At 37.8% G+C, this 19,119-nt stretch overlaps 1 protein-coding gene across 1 annotated transcript in view; it reads right to left on the minus strand.

The window, feature by feature from the left end:
* Window positions 1-19,119, minus strand: part of PRKDC (protein kinase, DNA-activated, catalytic subunit) — an 88,480-nt gene that overhangs the window by 9,995 nt on the left and 59,366 nt on the right. The window contains exons 63-76 of the mRNA XM_067290444.1: window positions 16,013-16,221; window positions 15,384-15,522; window positions 14,577-14,765; window positions 13,817-14,041; window positions 13,092-13,200; window positions 12,463-12,574; window positions 10,682-10,871; window positions 9,358-9,532; window positions 9,079-9,269; window positions 7,227-7,407; window positions 6,554-6,714; window positions 4,868-5,079; window positions 3,617-3,704; window positions 2,765-2,908 (exon numbers count right to left, since the gene is read on the minus strand). Of these exons, the coding sequence (XP_067146545.1) occupies window positions 2,765-2,908; window positions 3,617-3,704; window positions 4,868-5,079; window positions 6,554-6,714; window positions 7,227-7,407; window positions 9,079-9,269; window positions 9,358-9,532; window positions 10,682-10,871; window positions 12,463-12,574; window positions 13,092-13,200; window positions 13,817-14,041; window positions 14,577-14,765; window positions 15,384-15,522; window positions 16,013-16,221 (2,325 nt within the window). The remainder of the gene's footprint in view (window positions 1-2,764; window positions 2,909-3,616; window positions 3,705-4,867; window positions 5,080-6,553; window positions 6,715-7,226; window positions 7,408-9,078; window positions 9,270-9,357; window positions 9,533-10,681; window positions 10,872-12,462; window positions 12,575-13,091; window positions 13,201-13,816; window positions 14,042-14,576; window positions 14,766-15,383; window positions 15,523-16,012; window positions 16,222-19,119) is intronic.

Below are 19,119 nucleotides of genomic sequence, written 5' to 3' on the forward strand. Positions count from 1 at the left end.
AATGCATGTCATATAGCTTATTATATTAAACTTAATTTTTGCATCAATGTTAAAAAATGGTAACTTCAATTTTTTTTTGCTATCAGTTTTATTATTCATGATTTGCATTGAGATAATTTTGGTTGCAAAATGTATAAAACCATATTTTACAAGCATTTTTAATAATGCTGACAAAGGAAAACTACAAATACATTCTGATATTGCCCTTAATAAACAAATGAAGTCTTATCTATTATTAGTTAACTGAATTGATTTTTCTGGTTCACATTCAAGGTTCTGGAAAAAGCAGATCTCTTGGTCCCTCTTGGACCTGACTGTATTAACAGCTTGGAAAAGATAGGTAAGCTCTCTTGCTTTTTCAATGCCTGATCATTTTTTTCCCCCAAGCTATGAAGGACACAGGCATTTAACTGAAGTAAATAAAGATACAGAAAATATTATCTTTCTGAAGAAGAGACTGCTACAGTCAACATCTTTTATCACTTTAAATTTGACTCCAGGTGATCATCCAATTGCTTTCTCTGTTCAGTTCTTTGGCTTCCTTTAAAATTCAAAGCAGCAAATATATAATAGCCTGAATACTGTATTTTAATTAATATAACCCATCAACAGTGTTTAAGTCATGCATTACTAGAATTTCATGTTAAGAATAAATGTAAGATGTTTATAGTTTAAAATACATGCAACTGTATGTAAATAAAAGACATAAAGATTATATATCTGAATTACTCTACATATTACAGCAATTTTGTGAATCAGTCAAAAAAACCAACTTTTTTCCAGTAAGGAAATCATGCAGTCAACCTTACAACACTTTATTTCTCCATTACTATTACCTCATGAAGGCAAAGAATTCAGAGTCTGTGCACCATAATCCTGACCATCTTCTCCTGCAGCGGTTAGCATGTAAAAGGAATACTCATCTCCCTCTTCCCTCCCATAGAGGGGAAACAACCCTGCTTCCCTTCTTCCACCCTCTCCCTCACCCTTCTTTCCCCTTTCTGTTGATAACAAGTATCCTCTGCTGCTGCACACATTTCAGTTTACTGGAGACCTACAGATTTTTTTTTGTTTAAGCGGGTCCAGGTTTGCACACAAACAGTCCCAGTACCCCAAAACAGCCTGCCTTTGTCACCACGCCAGCTTAGTCTCTTGCTGTGGCTGTAACCGTACAGCTCACCCTACAGCTCGCACCCTTCTTCCACCCCTCACCCGACTGTGGCACGTTCTGCAAACACTTATTCTCAGCTTTCTTAAGTTTATCCTCAGAGCCCCAGCTTATCTTGCAGCAACACATTTGAAGGGCTAATATGCCAATAAACTAACTGCCCTTTCTGCTGCCGTACTACCTTTCCCCTCCCTCCAGCCCTGGTTCCTCATATTCTCTGCTGCTCTGTCCCCCCAGACCTGAAAGCACAGGGCAGGAATTCTTGAGATACTTGGACAAGTTCATCTAATGCTAATGCAACACAAGAACGGCCACATGGGAGAGACTTGGGTCCACCTAGCCCAGACCACAGGGCTATGAACACATGGGACAAGTGTACAGCCACACTTCTATAGAAGTACTGCTCTTCTGGCTTGCAGCAATTTGCAACTCAGGGGTTTCTGGACCCAGAAGCAGTATTTAGAGGTCTCAAAGCACCTTCCCCCTCCCCATGATATTGTCTAGTTGCTATTCGAATCTATGAGAGGTTCTAGCATCCACAGCACCTTGGAGAAGGAATTCAAAGCTCAACTGTGTAGCGTATGAAGAACCACGTCCTCCTTGTTTGTTTTAAACTTGCCATTTGTCATTGTCCTTTGCTACTCCATGCTTCATGTAGTGGAAAAGATAAACTTCCACAGGGTATTTGCTCCCTGCTTCATACTCCTGATGTTAAGAGCTTTATTATATCTGCCATCATGATGTCTTTTCTAACTAGAGGAATCCTGATGTTGTTCCTTGTACAGAGGAATTATTCTTGCCACTGTGAACCTTTTCCAGTTCCATTATATTCTTGTTGAGAAGTGAAGACTAGGACTACACAGTGTTCAAGAGGCAATAATCAGAGAAGGTTGTTATGTCAATGTATAAATCCATGTTTTATTCTCTCCTCTTAATAATAATAGTTGTTTTGCTTTCTTGACTGCTATTGAGCATTCACAGCTGATTTTTTCACAGAGCTATCAGAAACCAAGATCTTGTTCTTGAATTGTAACAGCCAGCTCAGACCCAAACAATTTTATGTGAAATTAGGATTTTTTTGGCCATATGCACCACTTCATTTTCCTATACTTACTTTCACTATTTTAGAAATCAGTCAGTTTTGTAAAGTCCTTTTTGTAATTCTTCATAGTTGCCACTTTTATGAATAACTTATCCTAAATAGCTTAGTATCAGCAGCAAGTTTGCTATCACAATACAGCACAACACCCTGAAGTGCTGATACACTGTACTTGGCGCCAGGATAAAAACAAGGCCAGATTTCTGTGCAGGTTCACAGACAGGCAGAGGCCTAGGCCCTGAGAACCTGACAGCGCACAGGAAAGGGGAGACGGCAGCTGTGCAGGTGGGAACATTCAGCCCGGCGGGGCAGTCAGAGTAGAAGTTGAACTATAACAATTCCGTAACTTTTAGCAATGAAATCCCAATCCCATATGCCTAACTTGATCTCTTGTTTAATCAGGTCCTGCAGCATCTGTCAAGCTGTGATCTGGTCCATGTTCTTCTAGCGCCTTCTAGAAAAGCACACAATGCCAACAGTATTCAATTATCACATACCTGAATAAATCTTTTTCTCAGCAATCCAAGGCCAGGAGCTTCTAAATTTCCCAAATTCCTATACATTCCTTCATACATTTCCTGAAGTTTATTTTTATTCCTCTGCATTTTTATCAGCTCATTTCTGACATCGTCAGTCCAGTCCTGCAAACACAGAGGAGAGGGAAACTGATGGGTACTGAGAAACACAGTTTACTGACGCTCAGCTCTTTGGTAATCTGCACAGATTGCATTTGGTTTACTATTTTTACTAATAGCCAATTAAAGTGTCTTCTGAATCATTCTAGAGCAATCAAAAGGCTATGAGCATTTTCCTTTCACTCTGTCTTTAAATAAAATGCTTCTACTTTATTTGCATAACTGTGTTCATTAGCATAGTGTCTACTGCAAATTAAGAAAGGCCCTGTTGGGCTAGGAGCAATACTGAACACAAAACAAGAGAATCCTTTGGACAATGGGTTCAAAATCTTAACTGAGAAACACAGCAGAACATGGGAAAAAGGTGTAAGAACACAAGCAGACAAACATTTTGGAGATGGCCACAAATGATAATTCTGTAACAGTTTCAGAATAATTAACAAAGACAGACTGACCAAGGGACAGGGCAGAGACCCTGAAGGAGAAAGCTAAAAGGGCTTGTGCAAAACAGCCAATTGTCGCAAGCGAGAAAAATGAGCGAGTGAAATGAGTGAAGGGTGTTGAGAGTACCCTGACATTGTTTTCTATAGATTTTGGGCTGAACTGCTTCCTGTGGCTGCAGTGTCAACTTAACTCTGGCTGGCTCTGTCCAGCAGTTTCTTTTGTAAACACACACCATGGGGAAGGAAGGGGAAGGGGAAAAATCCATTTTACCTTAAAAAGCATCATGGGATTAGAGAGCTGTTCCAGGGAGTGAACAAAATCTTGAACTACTCCTCCTCTGTCCAGCTTTTTCTTGATCCTGTTAAAGAAAAAAGGGCATCACAAGGCAATAAGGAACTATCATCACCACTTTGCCTACAGATAGGCAATGACCCAGATCCTCTACTATATTGAAGAATGTGTGATCAAACAATTTTGGGGGAGCTAATGGATAGGAGGAGTTGGTCAGAATTTTTTCTCAGGTCACAGGGTTGTTAAAAATATTAGCTGTCCTCTCTGTGCCATTTCCATTTTTTTGGTAATTAAGTGCCCCACTATGAAAACAGCAGCTTGGTAGGGAGTGGGAAACATTCTTGGAACAGTAGTGGTCCTTAACAAGACTAAACATGTTATCATGTCAGTTCTTCAAGGGTTATAAAGTTTGTGAAGTACAAGCCTTTATTTTTTTATTTCAAACTAAGAAATACAGCAAATGTATCAGAAATTCGGAAAAAAGGCAAAGGGACACCTAAAATTATATTAATGGTTCCACAGCACTATGTGATAGCAGCTAACTTTTGCCTGGTGATTAACTCAGGTTTTACTGCATGGCAAAATGGAAAAGGGAGGGTTTGTAGGGGAAGGCTCATTTTACACAGTGAATAAGCAGAGATGAACAAAACCGTCACTCTCCAAAAGACAAGGTGCATCCATTTCACTGGTCCTCTCTGATATCTGAGGGGAGCATTTGTTATATTTAAACATCTCTGCTCTCTCTCAATTTTGGAAAAATCCTAAACATCCAAGCTTCATCTTCATCTCTGATGGGTACTGATTCTGACTACTGTGAAGTGTATTACAGTATCTAACTACACACCGGACTTCCCTTTGGCCTCAGCAGAGCAGGGGAATGAAGAGGAGGAGACCTTGACTTCTACACAATTACAAGGAAAAAGGGGGTGCCTCTCTGAGGTCTTTTGTTTTCCTTGAAAAAAAGCCGTGATACTCCACTACCCGTGGATTGTAGGTACTCAACACTTCTGAAAGAAGTCAGGCCACCTATCTGAGTATGTCTAATATTAAGAGAGATTATGTATCAAGTTTTCCTTGTGCCTTTAAATCAAAGCATAGTGCACATGGGACTACTCCCTAATGTTTCTCATGCTCCCTACAGAAAACTGTTTATTTAAAACAAATAAATAAATCCCTGCATCCTCAAACAAAACACATACAAAAGAGCTATTATTCAGATTGTAAATTCACCTTTCTACAAACTCCTTGTTCTTACAGCCAGTTGCAGTATCTTTGAAAGAATAACTTTCATTGCTGATCATGAAAGGGTAGATGATTGCCTGGGGATAGGTATTTGCAATCTCTTCAACAGTATGTTGCACAGCTATTGCTTCATCCTTGTCAAGCAGTGCCATCATCTGGCTAATCCAACCAATGAACTGCCAACAGGGAACTGAAGAAAGCTGCAAAATACACGCACAGTCAGTGCTTTCAACTTTGGTCCTTCTTTAAAATACCAAATATAATCAAACACAAACAAAACTGCTCTGTGTCCCAGGTCAGCAGACAGAACCACGGGGGGGGGGGGGGGGGGGGAGAGAGTATGTTACCTAGGCGTCACAAAACATCCCCCAGTGAAGCAGAGGGGTTTTATTATCATTATTTTTGCTTGATAGGTTTTGTAGTTTGTTGATCAAGATGGGGAGCTTTATAGTCAAACTTATGGCATTTCTGTCTGGATGCAATGTAATAATTTTTGACCATCACATATAAACAACTTGAAAATGTCAAGGGATATTTCAAGCATCACTTGGTTGAAGTCTTGATCCAAGTAAAATGGGAAGGGGAACACTGGACCTCCCAAAACAGTTTTGCTCTTCCTTCAACTTTAAAGAGTTTTTTTTTGGTAACAGATATTAACCAATTCAGTAGAGCACTCCCCATAGTCTCCCCCATGCTCTCCTTCACCCCAAAACTGTTGAAAAGAATTCTAGAACATATTTTCTTGCGATAGCAAGAGGCCAGACTCAGAGTCCTTTTTTCCTGTCTCATTCTGAGTTTAAGACCAAATTGTCAGTATTTCTCTCACAGAGAGGGGAAGAGGGCGAAGAAATGCCTCGTGAACTTTTTTTCTTTTCTTGGTGAGGTTTGTTAGCTGGACCAGGCATCAGGTTCTGTTCGAATAATCAAAGTTTCATTGTGGTCACATCTTTTCCACTTCTTAACTATATTCTCAGTTTCCTTGGATAACTAAGCTGTACTTCCGTCTCTCTCATGCCTTTGAGTTCTTCCTTTGATAGTGCCTGCCACTCTGTGTATGGACTAGGAGCATGAAACAAGTCTGAAAACATGGCCAGTCCAAGACAGGAACAGTCATAAGTAAAACAGGATTATGTGCCGTGACAGAAGGGAAGGCATTGTTGCACAGGGCATCTTGACATATAAAAGAAGTAAGGAAAAGGTAATGGAAGGGGGAAGTGGGAAAAACAAAGGAGGAAGAAGTTGTAGTAAATCTCTGAAATAAAGGACAGGGAGAGGTGGGAAAAGTGGAAAATTAAACTGAAAAAGCTGCTGATTTCCTGCATACAGGAAACTCAACCTACAGAAATAAGATATATTTGTCACTCTAATCCTACCCACTTTTATCAACCCACTTAGATTATTCAGAAGAAAAAAAATGCAATGTAACTTTCTTCATCAGCTCTCAAACTAACATTTGGAATTAGAATAATGATAAAAAGTTCAGATTTTTAAGAAAAACATTTCTACCCATGTTCTTTAGAGAAAAGACACAGCAACAATGATGGGATAAAATTTATCTGATTCCCTTGAAGCAAAACTTACCAATCCAAGCCCTCTATCCATACAAACTCAACCTCCACCTTTTAAATTCTATTTATAGCAACATTTGCTGTCAGGAAAATGGAAGCAACTAACCTCTCGTGTCACTAGACCCAATGTCTCTGCTGGATACCTTTCTATTATTTGCAGCAGTCTAGGAAATCTCAGCCTGGCTTCTCTGGAGTTCAGTTTTAACGCTTTTATCATTTTCTCCACCACAATAGCTGGGAATAGCTGCAGATCTGCAGTGTTAATTTCTGCCAAGAAACATTAAAGAAAAATTTTCAGAAACACCATCACTTGTTCCATGTCTTTGATCATCTAGAACATTTGTCTTTACTATTCAGTATTTTTTCAGTGCATTTTGTATTTTTACTTTGTTCTTTTTCCCATTTGTCTGAACTGCATACATCGGTAACACATGTATTTGGGGACTGTAAGGATTAACTTTATCAGGAAACTGCATCACTGCTGGTATCTCGCCTGCTTTAAATACAGCACTGCTGGGGTCCAGCAAGGAACAAGGGAAGCATCTGCTTGATGTACATATATATATATATCTCACAAGTGAAAGGGAGACTACATGAGCGATTCACTAGTACCAAAGCTAGCAGTAATGGTAAAAAAGGGCATAAATGCTGTCAAAGTGGAGGACAAACTGTTCTTTTAAATTCAAGCTGTGTTGCTTAGGGAGATCTCCTGGGCAGCACAAAAGCTGATGTATCACAGATAAATCCACCTTACATGCTCAGGGGAAGTCCTGACTTACCAAGCAAGCCGCCTTCTTCCCTACGCAGATGCTGGTCACAGAAACCAACCAAAGTCATATATGCATCGATAACTCCAGCAACATCTACGTGTTCCACAGAGTGTGACTGCACCTCCTCGTCAGACTTCCTCACAGCACTGCTGAAACACTGAAAAGCCCTCTTGTTCAGCCCAGCTAATACCTGAAATTCATCCATAAGAGAAAAAAAGCCATTAGCAAGTAGCATTCAACAATTCCTTTTGAAACTGGAGCTTGGTTGCAAATATTGAGCAGATAAAACTTTAACTGTATTAAATGTTTTAAGCAGCACAAAGGAAAAAAAGGGATGCTATTTCTAGCAGCACCTCTCAGAATTTTCAGCAGAAAAATGTAAAACAGACTTTAATTTAAATTAATCTCTGGAAACGTTATCTAGAATTTTTACATCTGCAAAAAAATTAATTTTACTAGAGTTTCTACAAACAGTTAACAGAAAACACAATAAAACAAATGCTTTTTTTTTGTATTAACATGTCTGCAATGTTTGCATTACAGATATATTTAGAATTTTTGTTAAAAAAGAGCATGCATCAAACTATTTCAAATCTGGTGTCTTTTTCCCTATTACAGACATAGTCATATGATCACACTTTTCTAACGAGTTCATATAATGAAGGAATTTACAAGATCCTTTGCAAGTCATGCACATGTATTCTCTCATTGCCAACAAACCTACAAATCTCAGACACTGTAGCTGTTAAACAAAACACAGAATTCCTGCAAAAGAAGTTGGAACAACTAAAAAATACTGTAATTTAAATAAACTAGTCTGAACTTCATGTAGGTAGAGGGAAGTTACCAAGATCAGAATTTTGTTTTATGTTAAGCTAAGTTAAGGCTAAACTCCAGTCTTGTAGAAATATCTGATATCCCAGTTTGACTCATCTGACACAGAAGAGCTTTTATGCTCATCTTTTAGATTTTCTTTAAGAATGCTTCTAATAATTAGCTAATCAATGAAGCTTAAATTTTTGCTTAAGTTTCTACAACCCTGAAAATGTAAGTCTTTTTGTAGGAACCTCCTCTTTATCTGCTTTTCTTTAACATCCATAAAAATACAAATGAAGAATTGTTTTTTGCTGTTTTATACTGATATGGTTCATATCTCCCCCTTGATGGGGGCTTTGGGAATTAATACGAGTCAGTAACTGTACTTTAAATTCCCACTCAAATCAATATGACAGACAAAAGGTCAGTGCTAGAGCATCTGGAACAACTGACAATACACATGATTTCAGAGGCAGCACAGTCTGCCAATGTAGTCTTCAACTGCACACGTCCCCAATAAAGGCAAAGATGACCTGCACATGCTGTGTTTTAAAAACCCTCTCCTCCTTATTACTAGAATTATTTAGATAAATTAAGTATATCAGTATCATTATCAGTATCAATATGAGTATTATAAAGATCTCTTTATGGGATAAGATAACCTAACTGCATGAATAACTTTAGAAATGCCTAGCTGAATTAAAGGCATTCTCTGTGGATTGTATTCCCAGCCCTTGTCTTGCCACCGTGCATTCAGGTGCTCCGAGTATACATCTTTCCCCTCCACACAAAATACAGGAACAGAGAAACACAAGAATATTTTCCCAGTAAAAAGACTATAGCAGTGCAGAACTCCAGGAGAGCAAAACTCAGACAAACAGCAGCCAGAGCTACAGCTTTGTTTCATAGCTGGTGTTCCTGGAGAAATCAATGCTAATAGCAGATGGACTTCACATTCTCTGTATCTATCCATAACCATTACTACCTATTAAAGTAGTGATTACAACACTGAAATACCTAAAAGCTCTTTTCCCTTCTCCATTACCTTTTCAGGATTCTCAAGACTCTCACCCGACAGTACTGATACTCTTCTAGCTTTTCCTTCCTCGATTTGCTCAAGGCATCTTGGATCATGACTAAGGGCATTGGCCATGATGCGGTAAGTGGTACCCAGAAGAAGATTCTGGTTTCGGAAGGCCATTATTTTCTTGCTTAGGTAGTCAGATTTGGTATCTTCTGTTGGAATTCAAAAAGCAAGCTGGTAATTTGACAACAAATCAGCTTCATATAATAAACAAAGTGCAGGACAGATAAAGGTTGTTACCAAGCAGGGAGATAGTTTTTAACACGGAGAGCACTTGTTCAGGACAACTCTGATTCCGGCTGCAGCTGTGGGTAAAGCGGCAATAGGCGTAATTCCACCTCACCAGCCAGTCTTCTCTGGTTTTGGCCTCTCTGTGTAGGTATTTCAGAAGCTTCTTGGCGACGGAAAAGCTGTTCTGTATTAACAGAATAAGACAGAATTTTCAGATAACGTATCTGAAGAGGAAATAAAATCTTTTTGCAACTAAATTAAGGGATGGAAGGATTTAGGTAACAAAAGTATAATAAGAGAACCTGCTAGATGAAAAGAGGCCCACTGCTTTTTGGGTTTCATATTAAAAAACAGATTTGTGCTAATGGAGACATTTGAAAAGGAAAAAAGAATAGAGGTTTGACAAACTGAGGAAATTAAAATAATTCTTTTTGTATGATTAAACAGGCACTAACTGTTTTGCAATACAAACACATGTGGGCAACATGACTTGGTTTATAATACCATTTGGCAAATCATCTGTGTATTGTGTTTGTGTTTTGATGAACAAGGTCCATATAAATAACATTAAATTTGCCCCAGCCATTTAAGCGTCTGTAGTCTACACAGCATTGATGTTATATTTGGCTATTAGTCTTAATAATGAACTCTATCACTGATTTCAAATCTTTGCAGGATCTTCGAAAACCAGGGAGACCTTGACTTATTGGTCTTGTTTAAGCTTGAAACACCAAAGGTCCATCATCGAAGAGGACCATGTTTCAGTCATTTTATCAGTCAGATCCAAAACAAAATTTTAAGTCACTTTTAGCTTTACTTCTTTATACAAATGTTAGCCTTAATATCTAATCACAGCACTGTAATGAAAACTGTAATGGAAAAAGAAAAAATAAATGTTTCATTATTGCTGATTGAAGTAAATGATAGTGATTCAATCTGAATTTGATTTGCATTCTTATACAGAAGAGATTGTCTGTAAATGAGAAAGCACAATGTTTGGTTGCAAGCCTCCTTTCCATTAGTGACCGTAGCATTTCAGATGCTTTATTTTTTTGCCTTAGAGAGTTTCAGAAACCATCTGCAGATCAAAAGGGCCTTCAGGCGCACTTCCAGTAATGACAAATTATCAAGTTTTTAATTAACTTTTAGCTATTGTTTTCTTTCTCTGTGGAATGGACTTTCTTCAGCATTCAAAACACCCTGGACAGCAGGGTCAAGAAATGAGGAGTTCTGCACTAGCAGAAGGTGCCCGAGATGACCTATGAGGCTTTTCCAGCTGAAATTGCTATTGGATTTTCTCAAAAAATTGGGAACTATCACACAGCACAGTCACCTGTTTCCTGGCACTTTCTATCATCTTCATTTTCATGTTAAATTTGCAGCTTCTAATCATTGAGGAAATGTCTTCATCCCGTTGATCCACTTCCATTTGGTCACCAGTACCATATTCTTCATCCACCTCCATACTATCATTGGCCTGATCACTGGGAAATTTCTCCTGCAGTTTGTCAAGAAAGAAACACCTGCATAATGACAACAGGAGTACAAATCAGTCTGGTATTTGGCAGGAGAAGCAAGGGAATATAGTATTGATCTTCCTGACAGTAAACATAGCTAAAACACAATGGCAAGGTACAGTGATCACCTTTAGTGAGGGCTAAACATAATCCCCAAAGAGTCTGGACAGTCAAAACCAGGGATAGGATGACCCCAAGAGCATCCCAGGATCCTGAAGCAGTGAGATTAAATATCAGAAAATGTCCATAATGGGGGGTGGGGGTGTTTTGTTTCTTTCTTCTTTTTATGTCAGAACTACAACTTCTAAGTTCACCAGGTCATGACTTCCACTCCAACTTTACAATAGTGAGAACAAAAAGCCATCTCATTTATAAAGTGTAAGTTCCATACTGCATTTTGCCAGCCTAAAACTCAAATATACATGACCCCAAGACTTGTAAGAAGGCCACAATTACAATTTCTTACAAATTGCATTGCAGAAAAGACCAGTGAGCATATTTGACCTTTGAAAGAGAATTGCCATGAAGCAATGCTAAATATTTTATAGACAAGTAGTCCTATCTAATCTAAAAGCACCTTTCATTATGTAGGTTGTTATTCAAAGCAGGGGAAAGCACTGCAGTCTGTACTGGGGCTTAACTCTGTATAAAAGTAGTAACAAACACCACATCCTCTGTTACCCTGATTTGAGATAAAGGTTTTCTAAGGACACAAAAAAGCATTTAAGACACTGACAACTGACAAATCAAAGTTTTGAGACCTTGTAAAGGAGTAAGCCATATTATGTATTCTGCCTAATATTTAACTGCAATAAGTACTTCTGTTGCCATGCTCTCCTGACACCCAGAGATAATAAAATAAATTACAGGGCACAGCGGGTATCAGCAGAGCTGTAAAGAAGTTGTCTCCAGGAAAGGAGAAAGGATGTAGGTTTGTACTGGAGGAATGGATGGGGATCAAGATAAATACCGTAGAGAGAACAGAAAAATTATAAATTTGAAAAAGCATTCTAACTTCTTCAGAGCTAATCCAAAGGAGTCTCTGGAGAACCTTTGTTCTTTCTAGCAACAGTTGCATTGCAGAAGTCTCTAGTTACAGCAATCGTCATTAACCTTCGTATAAGCATGTGAAGTACTGATAGTGACAGTGCTGGGTCTCTTTTGTACACTCCCTAACCTTAGAACTTTAACTGCCTACAAAGTAGGTATGCATTTTTATTCAAAACAGAGCTAAATGCAACTAATCTACTCAATTATATGTGGTTGTGCTCAAGAGCTGCAGAACTGGACCAGCTTGATTTACCACCAGTATTTTTATACAATATATGTAGTCACTGATGCAAAACAATGCTTAAAATAAGTCTTGTTTCCATACAATATGGTTTATTCACTTTTCAATCTCCCTTTGTTTCTCCCCCACAAGTTTGTCATATGAAAAACAAACTATTATACTAATAGGTAAGCCGCTATAAAAGTTTTTAAAAAGTCAAATACTGGATCGAACACCCACATTTGTACACAAGCACTATTACAAAAAGCATCTTTCTGAACTTAACAGGCACACAAAACTAAAGCTAACAAAAGAATCTCATTTTACCGATTTGTAATGATATCATCCCAGATGTTCATAGGATCCATTTTAGCATCTGGATATCTGCTTGTCCAGATTCTAAGAAGTCTCCTAAGGGAGGCCCGTGAAGCTAAGTTACCTAAAATCAATTAAGAACATTTTAAAAGCGTCTAAATCTAACCAGTGTGAAAAAGCCCTAAAACAAGCCAAACTAACATTTGAACCCTAAAATTGCAATAAAACAACCTATTTCTATGTCTGGACTTGCATTAAATATGTTATTGGTGATCACATTACTTTTGTTTTTTGCTGAAGCACAGTAGCTTCAATAAAGAGATCAGTGTCAATTATCACTGAAAATCGTCATCTTTCCATTCAGGAATTAGGTGAAATATAGGACAACTGTTAACTAAATTTAATATATAATTAGGTTTATGTGCATAAATTTATATTTCATTCCTACCACAGAAGCTATAAATTATACACTATATCCATCTTTTGTCTCTGCTAATCACTATTTGCTAACAAAAGTGACCCCAACAAAAACCTTAGTTTAAAAGTTCAGTCCTCTAAGCATAGAAATAGAAATTCAAAGTTGAGAAAACCGTTATTTAATGCAATGAAAGGAAAATATATTTGAGAAAAAACATCTTTACTTGTTTTGGCCATAAAATTGATGAAATCTTGTATTTCTGTCAAAGTTTGTACAGACTGCAGTTTGGTCATTCGACTTTGATGTAACAAAGTATCAATACTAGAATAGCTCTGAAAGGAAAGGTAGAGAATGAGATTTCATACACAAAATTTACAACATGATTCTATTTAGTGCTCTATAAACTATATATATCTGATGCTGCGATGATTACACTCTACAGTCCAACCTTTCACAGGTAATTTAGTAACCTGCAATCTGAGAGCAACTCTGCTTTAGCCAAGTATGGAAGCATAATCTAGCTATAACTCCTATCCTAGGAAATAGAATAGTCCTACAGGTTAATGAAAACTTGGTAATGGTTGGAGCTTACACTCTCTCAATTTAATACTTTCTTTTCAATTTTGTTCTGGGGGCAGTAGACTTTTAAAAGGATGAACAAAATAAAACTGCTATTAATCTGCGCTAACAGTTACTGTGAAAAATTTCTAACAGGTGAAATTAGCAGAATAAAACAAATTAAAACTTCACTGGCTGACTCAATTCTTTTCATTGCAATCATTGAAATCAATGGAAGTTTTGTCATATGATTGGAAGGCATCTAGATCTCACTGTATTTGGGAGAAGGTTTATCTTGAGAGTATAATCTAGCTGCAATAACAGCAACAGTTTTACTGTTCCATGAGTTTATACAGAAAATATCATATCAGAGACAACAGTGATTGTTACCTGCATGAAGATCTGCAATCCATTGCTTATGTAATATTTGGCTCTGTCAAAATCATCTTGCAGGATGTAAAGGAGACTAAGCTCTTGGCTGTAACGCATTTCTATAATGGCTTTCTTCTGTTCTGTCTTCATTGCCTCATCAATAAAAGTCAGCAAAGTCTGGTCATTTTCCCCATTGAGCAGTAACTTCAACTTACTGCGTATTATATATGGCAGGTATGTCTCCTACAGGGGGAGATATAAATGATCAATTTTTTGTTTTCTGTGGCAGATCAAATATATATATAATGATATTTTTCAGTGATTTCTTAAGAGTTTTCCCTCCAGTTTGCCAACAAATCACAACCAACTTTTCTGATAGGCTCAAGAAATTATAAGATACTTGGCAAATTCCACTAGTTTCAAATCAGTGGTTTGGCAGCTCTCAAAATGCATGAAGAATAAAAAAGATAAAAGCAACACAAAAACTTCAAAGAGAACAAGAAGTTAAAACTGGTGCTATATGACCAGCCATAGACTTGAGGTACAACTTAAGCATCCATAAAAATAGCAGGAGTAACTGCTTCACTTATTTTATCTATTTGACTCTCCGCTAATTTCCGTGAGAAAACCAGTACAATTAACTATGTTTAACTACAGTTAACTGCTATCGCTATTAACTATAAATTATGCAACTGATTCCTACCCACAGCTACATTATGGTAGGACACCTCTGTACAGATGAAAACAATGTAGTATCAAAACAGTGATTTCTAGAAACCTGATAATATGGATCATCCCAAGTTTTGTTTAGGTCTGGAGGTTGTCCACTATCAATATTAACAGTAGCACAATACTCCAGTGACTTCCACTCTGTCAGGTGATCATAGCATTCAAGAGATGCAAGTTCCCAGAAGTCCTTCTCCGCTTCTGTTGGCTCCCCATCTTGCCAATCTTCTTTAGAGAGAGCCTAGAGTACGAATTTAAGGAGGGGGGAGATTCTCAGCTAGTTTGAATTCTAAGTCATCAAGAACTTATTCAAGAATAATTTGTTATCTCAAAAATATTTACCCACTTACCAGAATGTGACAGTAATATTAAATACTGAAAACTTAAGCTGGTTGATATTTATATACAAATTCATTTCAGATAGCCATCTTCAGTAAACCTGCATTTTTAAAGAGCCAAGGCTCTAAAAGAAGGTTAAAGAGATCCTTCTTCTGTTTGTACCCACTATTACTCAAATGCTTGCCATGAACATGTACAGTTTGCTCTCTAGGGACAGTAGCATGCCCAAAGTCTTTTACTTGTCTGCCTAGGTCATCACACATGCAAAGCTTTGTAACAGTGAAAAGAAAAAGTATCATACGCTCTAATCTCTGTTGTGAATGCTCATTGCATCTGTTCCCCTACCTTTATAGACCAAACCATCAAAAAAACAGAAGGACATTTTAAGCTATATGCTGCTCCTCAGAATTTTTCATTTTGGCTTATTAGTATTAAGCAACAAGAAAGGATTTATGAGAGAGAGAGGAAAAAAATAAGGAAAAAAGAAGAAAAAAAGGAAGATTTTTGGGAGTCATTTTACCTCATCATAATGTTTAGCTGCTTCAGCATAATCACTCCTTGCTTCCGCCAACAATGCTTTCTGTGTGATTTCCTTAGTCCCAATCTTACCACTGAAAATGCCACGAAGGACATCGTAATCTTCAAGAGATCGGTAGAGCCTAGTAAAATCAAAAAAGCAAACACTTTTAATTAGTTGAACAGAGGTACATCAATGCAATCATAAGCTATTTTAAAATATACATTGCTGTCATTACAGTCAGTAATGACAGCAATAGCATAAGCAGCAGTCCAAGCTCTGCAACTGGCCCGTAATATGAAAAAAAAAAGGATATTTCTTAAATCAGATTATAAATACATATTTATCCATGTAAACTTTGTCTTGTGGTAGAACACCTAAATACTGGTAACTCCTGCAGTTGAAGAACATCTTGTCCTTAGCTTTTCATCAGTCTGACAGCATTGTCAGGGTGCACAGCTGTTAAGTCTGACTGCTGTAACTGAAAGATAGTAATTAACTGAGAAGAAATTAAAAGGAGATCTAATTCTGAAAAAGGGAAAAAATAAAACAGAAATCCTACAAGCTATAAAGGGAGAGTTCTGCACAAGGCAAACCTGAACAGAAGTAAATTGTCTCAAACAAGAACTTACTTTGCAAGTTCAATCCATCTGATTACATCTGGAGGAAGCTCTGCCCTGCCACGCATCCGCTTGGATGGGGGTTCCTCTGCAGGGGACAGAGAAATCAGAGCGTGCTCCAGAAGAAGGATGCCTACTGGCTGTTGTAAACTTGCAAGGCAGCTCGTGCTCACGTTAGCTGAATCAAGTTCTAGTAGCTCTCTGTGCTGATAACTCATTTCCTGTAAAACAAAACAACAGGTGCCTATTTGGTCTAAAACTATACTGATAATTGCATTTTACAGACCACCTATTTTGTATCCTTTTCTTACAGTGCAAGCTTTGGAAATAAGCAGTTAAATCTCCAGAAATACCTAACTCTGGAAAAAATGGAATGCTTTTTTTCTGTGCTGCTGCTCTTACGACAAAGAACAGTACAGAATAACACCTCTACTTCATCTGTTTCCAGGGCTGCTAAAGACTGAGGTTACCTTGGAAGCAAGGAAATTAAAAGTAATTAGAAATTAATGGAGGAACCCTGCATATATTTCAACCTGCTACTCCTGATCTACCTCCTAGACAACTCTTTCTAAGTAGAAACACACTAGTAGTGGGGTAAAAGCAAGTGAACACATTCACAGTCTGAATCTCTCCTCCTTTTTTCTTTTTTGGTGGTGTGGTGCCCGCTACACAACAGCTGCATTTTACTTAACCTATTGAGTGGTGCATTCCCGTTTTAAGCCAAAGGCATGATTAACTGTGATGTTTTCTCAGAGCTAGAGGCTTTCTGTCTACATACTTATCTAGTTTTAGCATACCACAGATTCCCATAGGACTCATTTGTTTGTGCTCATCAAGTCCTGTCTGATTTAAAGACATGACAATATTTCTAGAAGATCTTTATCCTATTAAACATCAATCCACTGCAAAATAACCCCCTTTTCAGGGATAAATATTCTTGGTTACCTAAAGTTTATTTTAATCCTTAAATCATTACCCCAAATACTTGTAAATATATCAAGAAAGTAGCAGGCAAGTCCATTAACCCCAGGGTTGTTTAGCCTAAGAACCTAAGGGAAAGCTGCAATAATACTTTAACCAAACAAGAAGAAAAATCCTACAACCTGGAAAAGAAGTAATATACATTCATTACAAGAAACAGCACTGATTTTTAGGGCAACAGTTGTTTGATTCTTGCAACACAGAATGTCCAAGAATACTACATGAAAATTAACTTCTCGGAAACTGTAACAGGAGACTATGTTTGTGAGAACAACTAAGCTGTGCTTGGGTGATAATGGCAACCACCCTGAAAAATGCAGATTATGAATTTGACTTAAGCAGACCCATTATACATTTTGTCTAGCTGAGACTCCCATGCCAGTTTTATTTGCATCCAATGAAAAAACAAGAACAGCTTCTGTAGCTTCCTGAGTTACAGACATGCATCCAAATGAGGCCTGTGTACATGCCTCATCTGCTATTCAGGCAATTTTCAACTACATGTGCTCTAGAAACTCCTGTGTAAAGGCGCTATGTTCCCCTGCTGCCATCTCTTAGGGGTTATGCCAAGTTTGCCATGCTAGTTCCACAGTCTAAAAACCTAAGAATAGCTGTGCTGAAGTCAGACCAAAAGTCCATCTAGCCCTTTATCAGGGAGGCCTATGAAAAACTGTAAGAACTGAGTAAATATGTCCAGAGAATACTCTCCCAGATCCTTCCAATTTACAGACATCATTCCACATCAAAAGTAATATCTTTGTATTTAGTGACTTTTGGTGACTATTAACCTGATCACTTATCTTCTGAAAGCAGAGAGAATGTTCCTTTCTCCATATACAGCCAATGTGTTCTGTCTTTACTTGCATCACAGGTTCAAAGATAAGGAGGAATGGCATCCAAGCCAACCTGATATCTAAAATATTTATATGCAATTTGATGTTCTTCGGAGGCCAGATATCTCTATGGAGTCTATGTAAACTTTTGTCATGAGTTTATCAGGTTCTTTCTTTGTACTTCAGCCATTTTTTCTTCTGTCATGAAAACCAACCCCAGAGCCTCATAGTCAATTTTAAGATTATCGTTGTAGATTGTAATGGCTGTTTTTATCACCCAGTTATTCTCCTGATGAGACTTGAGCCTGTAGAAGACTAAAAAGTGATACAACCAGAAGGAAATGGCAGTGAAGTAGGAAGCCTTTCTGAAACAAGCCAATACTTATTAAACTATTGGTATACAGGAAGCAGAAGCTGTACTTCTTAATCTCCAAGCCATCAGGATGGCCTCTGTGAACAGAAGTGACGGCCTCAGCACTGTGTGCGTGTTCTCTTTCTCCTGATCAGTATGAACTCTAATCCCTGTTGGGGAAAAGACTTCCTCTTGCAGTTATGCAGGATGCTCAGACAGGCAGAGTGTGCAGCTGAGGCTTGCCTTTGTGATCCTGTTTCTTTTATTATTCAATGGCAATGAGAGGCTCTTAGCGCACTTAACAAGTCCATATTTTTGACTAATTTTAACTTCTCTCTAATTTTTGAGTCTCCATTTTATGTTTATTCATAAAAAGTAGCCTAACATAACAGTGTTACTAATAGGGTCTAATAGCATAGCTCAACACAAATAATAATATAATACAAAGCCTGAGAACGAACAAACAGAAATGAAGCATCAAGAGGGAATATTAACAGATAGTTATTGTGAGATGCTGGCTAGAAAAATACCAAGACAGCCCAGAAAAATCCCCATAGCATTTGACCTTTTATGCAGCTGCAGAGAAGAAAGTAAACAAGATACTACATTTTTTCAGATGTGTAAATACAAGTGCTAAGAAGCAAATTGTGTCACTGTTTAAAAAGCTAGCTCAAACCAGACATTTCTCTTGTATTACGAATGACATCTACTGTCACAGAGCATTTAAACCTCTGTAATAGCAAGACGAAACTAGCTTATCTGGCACTGAAAAACAGATTATTTTGAGAGCTACAAATGAGACAACATTAAGATCAACACAGATGACAAGAAACATTAAATACAATGAGAATGAGCACATGGCAGGGGCTTAGACAAGTTTTTTAATCTTTCTGATAACTGGGATAAAAGACAAAGTTCACAAGCTATTGCAGGTCAGCAGAGTCTCATAGCAT

This window comes from Apteryx mantelli, chromosome 2 (genome assembly GCF_036417845.1).
Source record: "Apteryx mantelli isolate bAptMan1 chromosome 2, bAptMan1.hap1, whole genome shotgun sequence".
NCBI lineage: Eukaryota > Metazoa > Chordata > Aves > Apterygiformes > Apterygidae > Apteryx > Apteryx mantelli.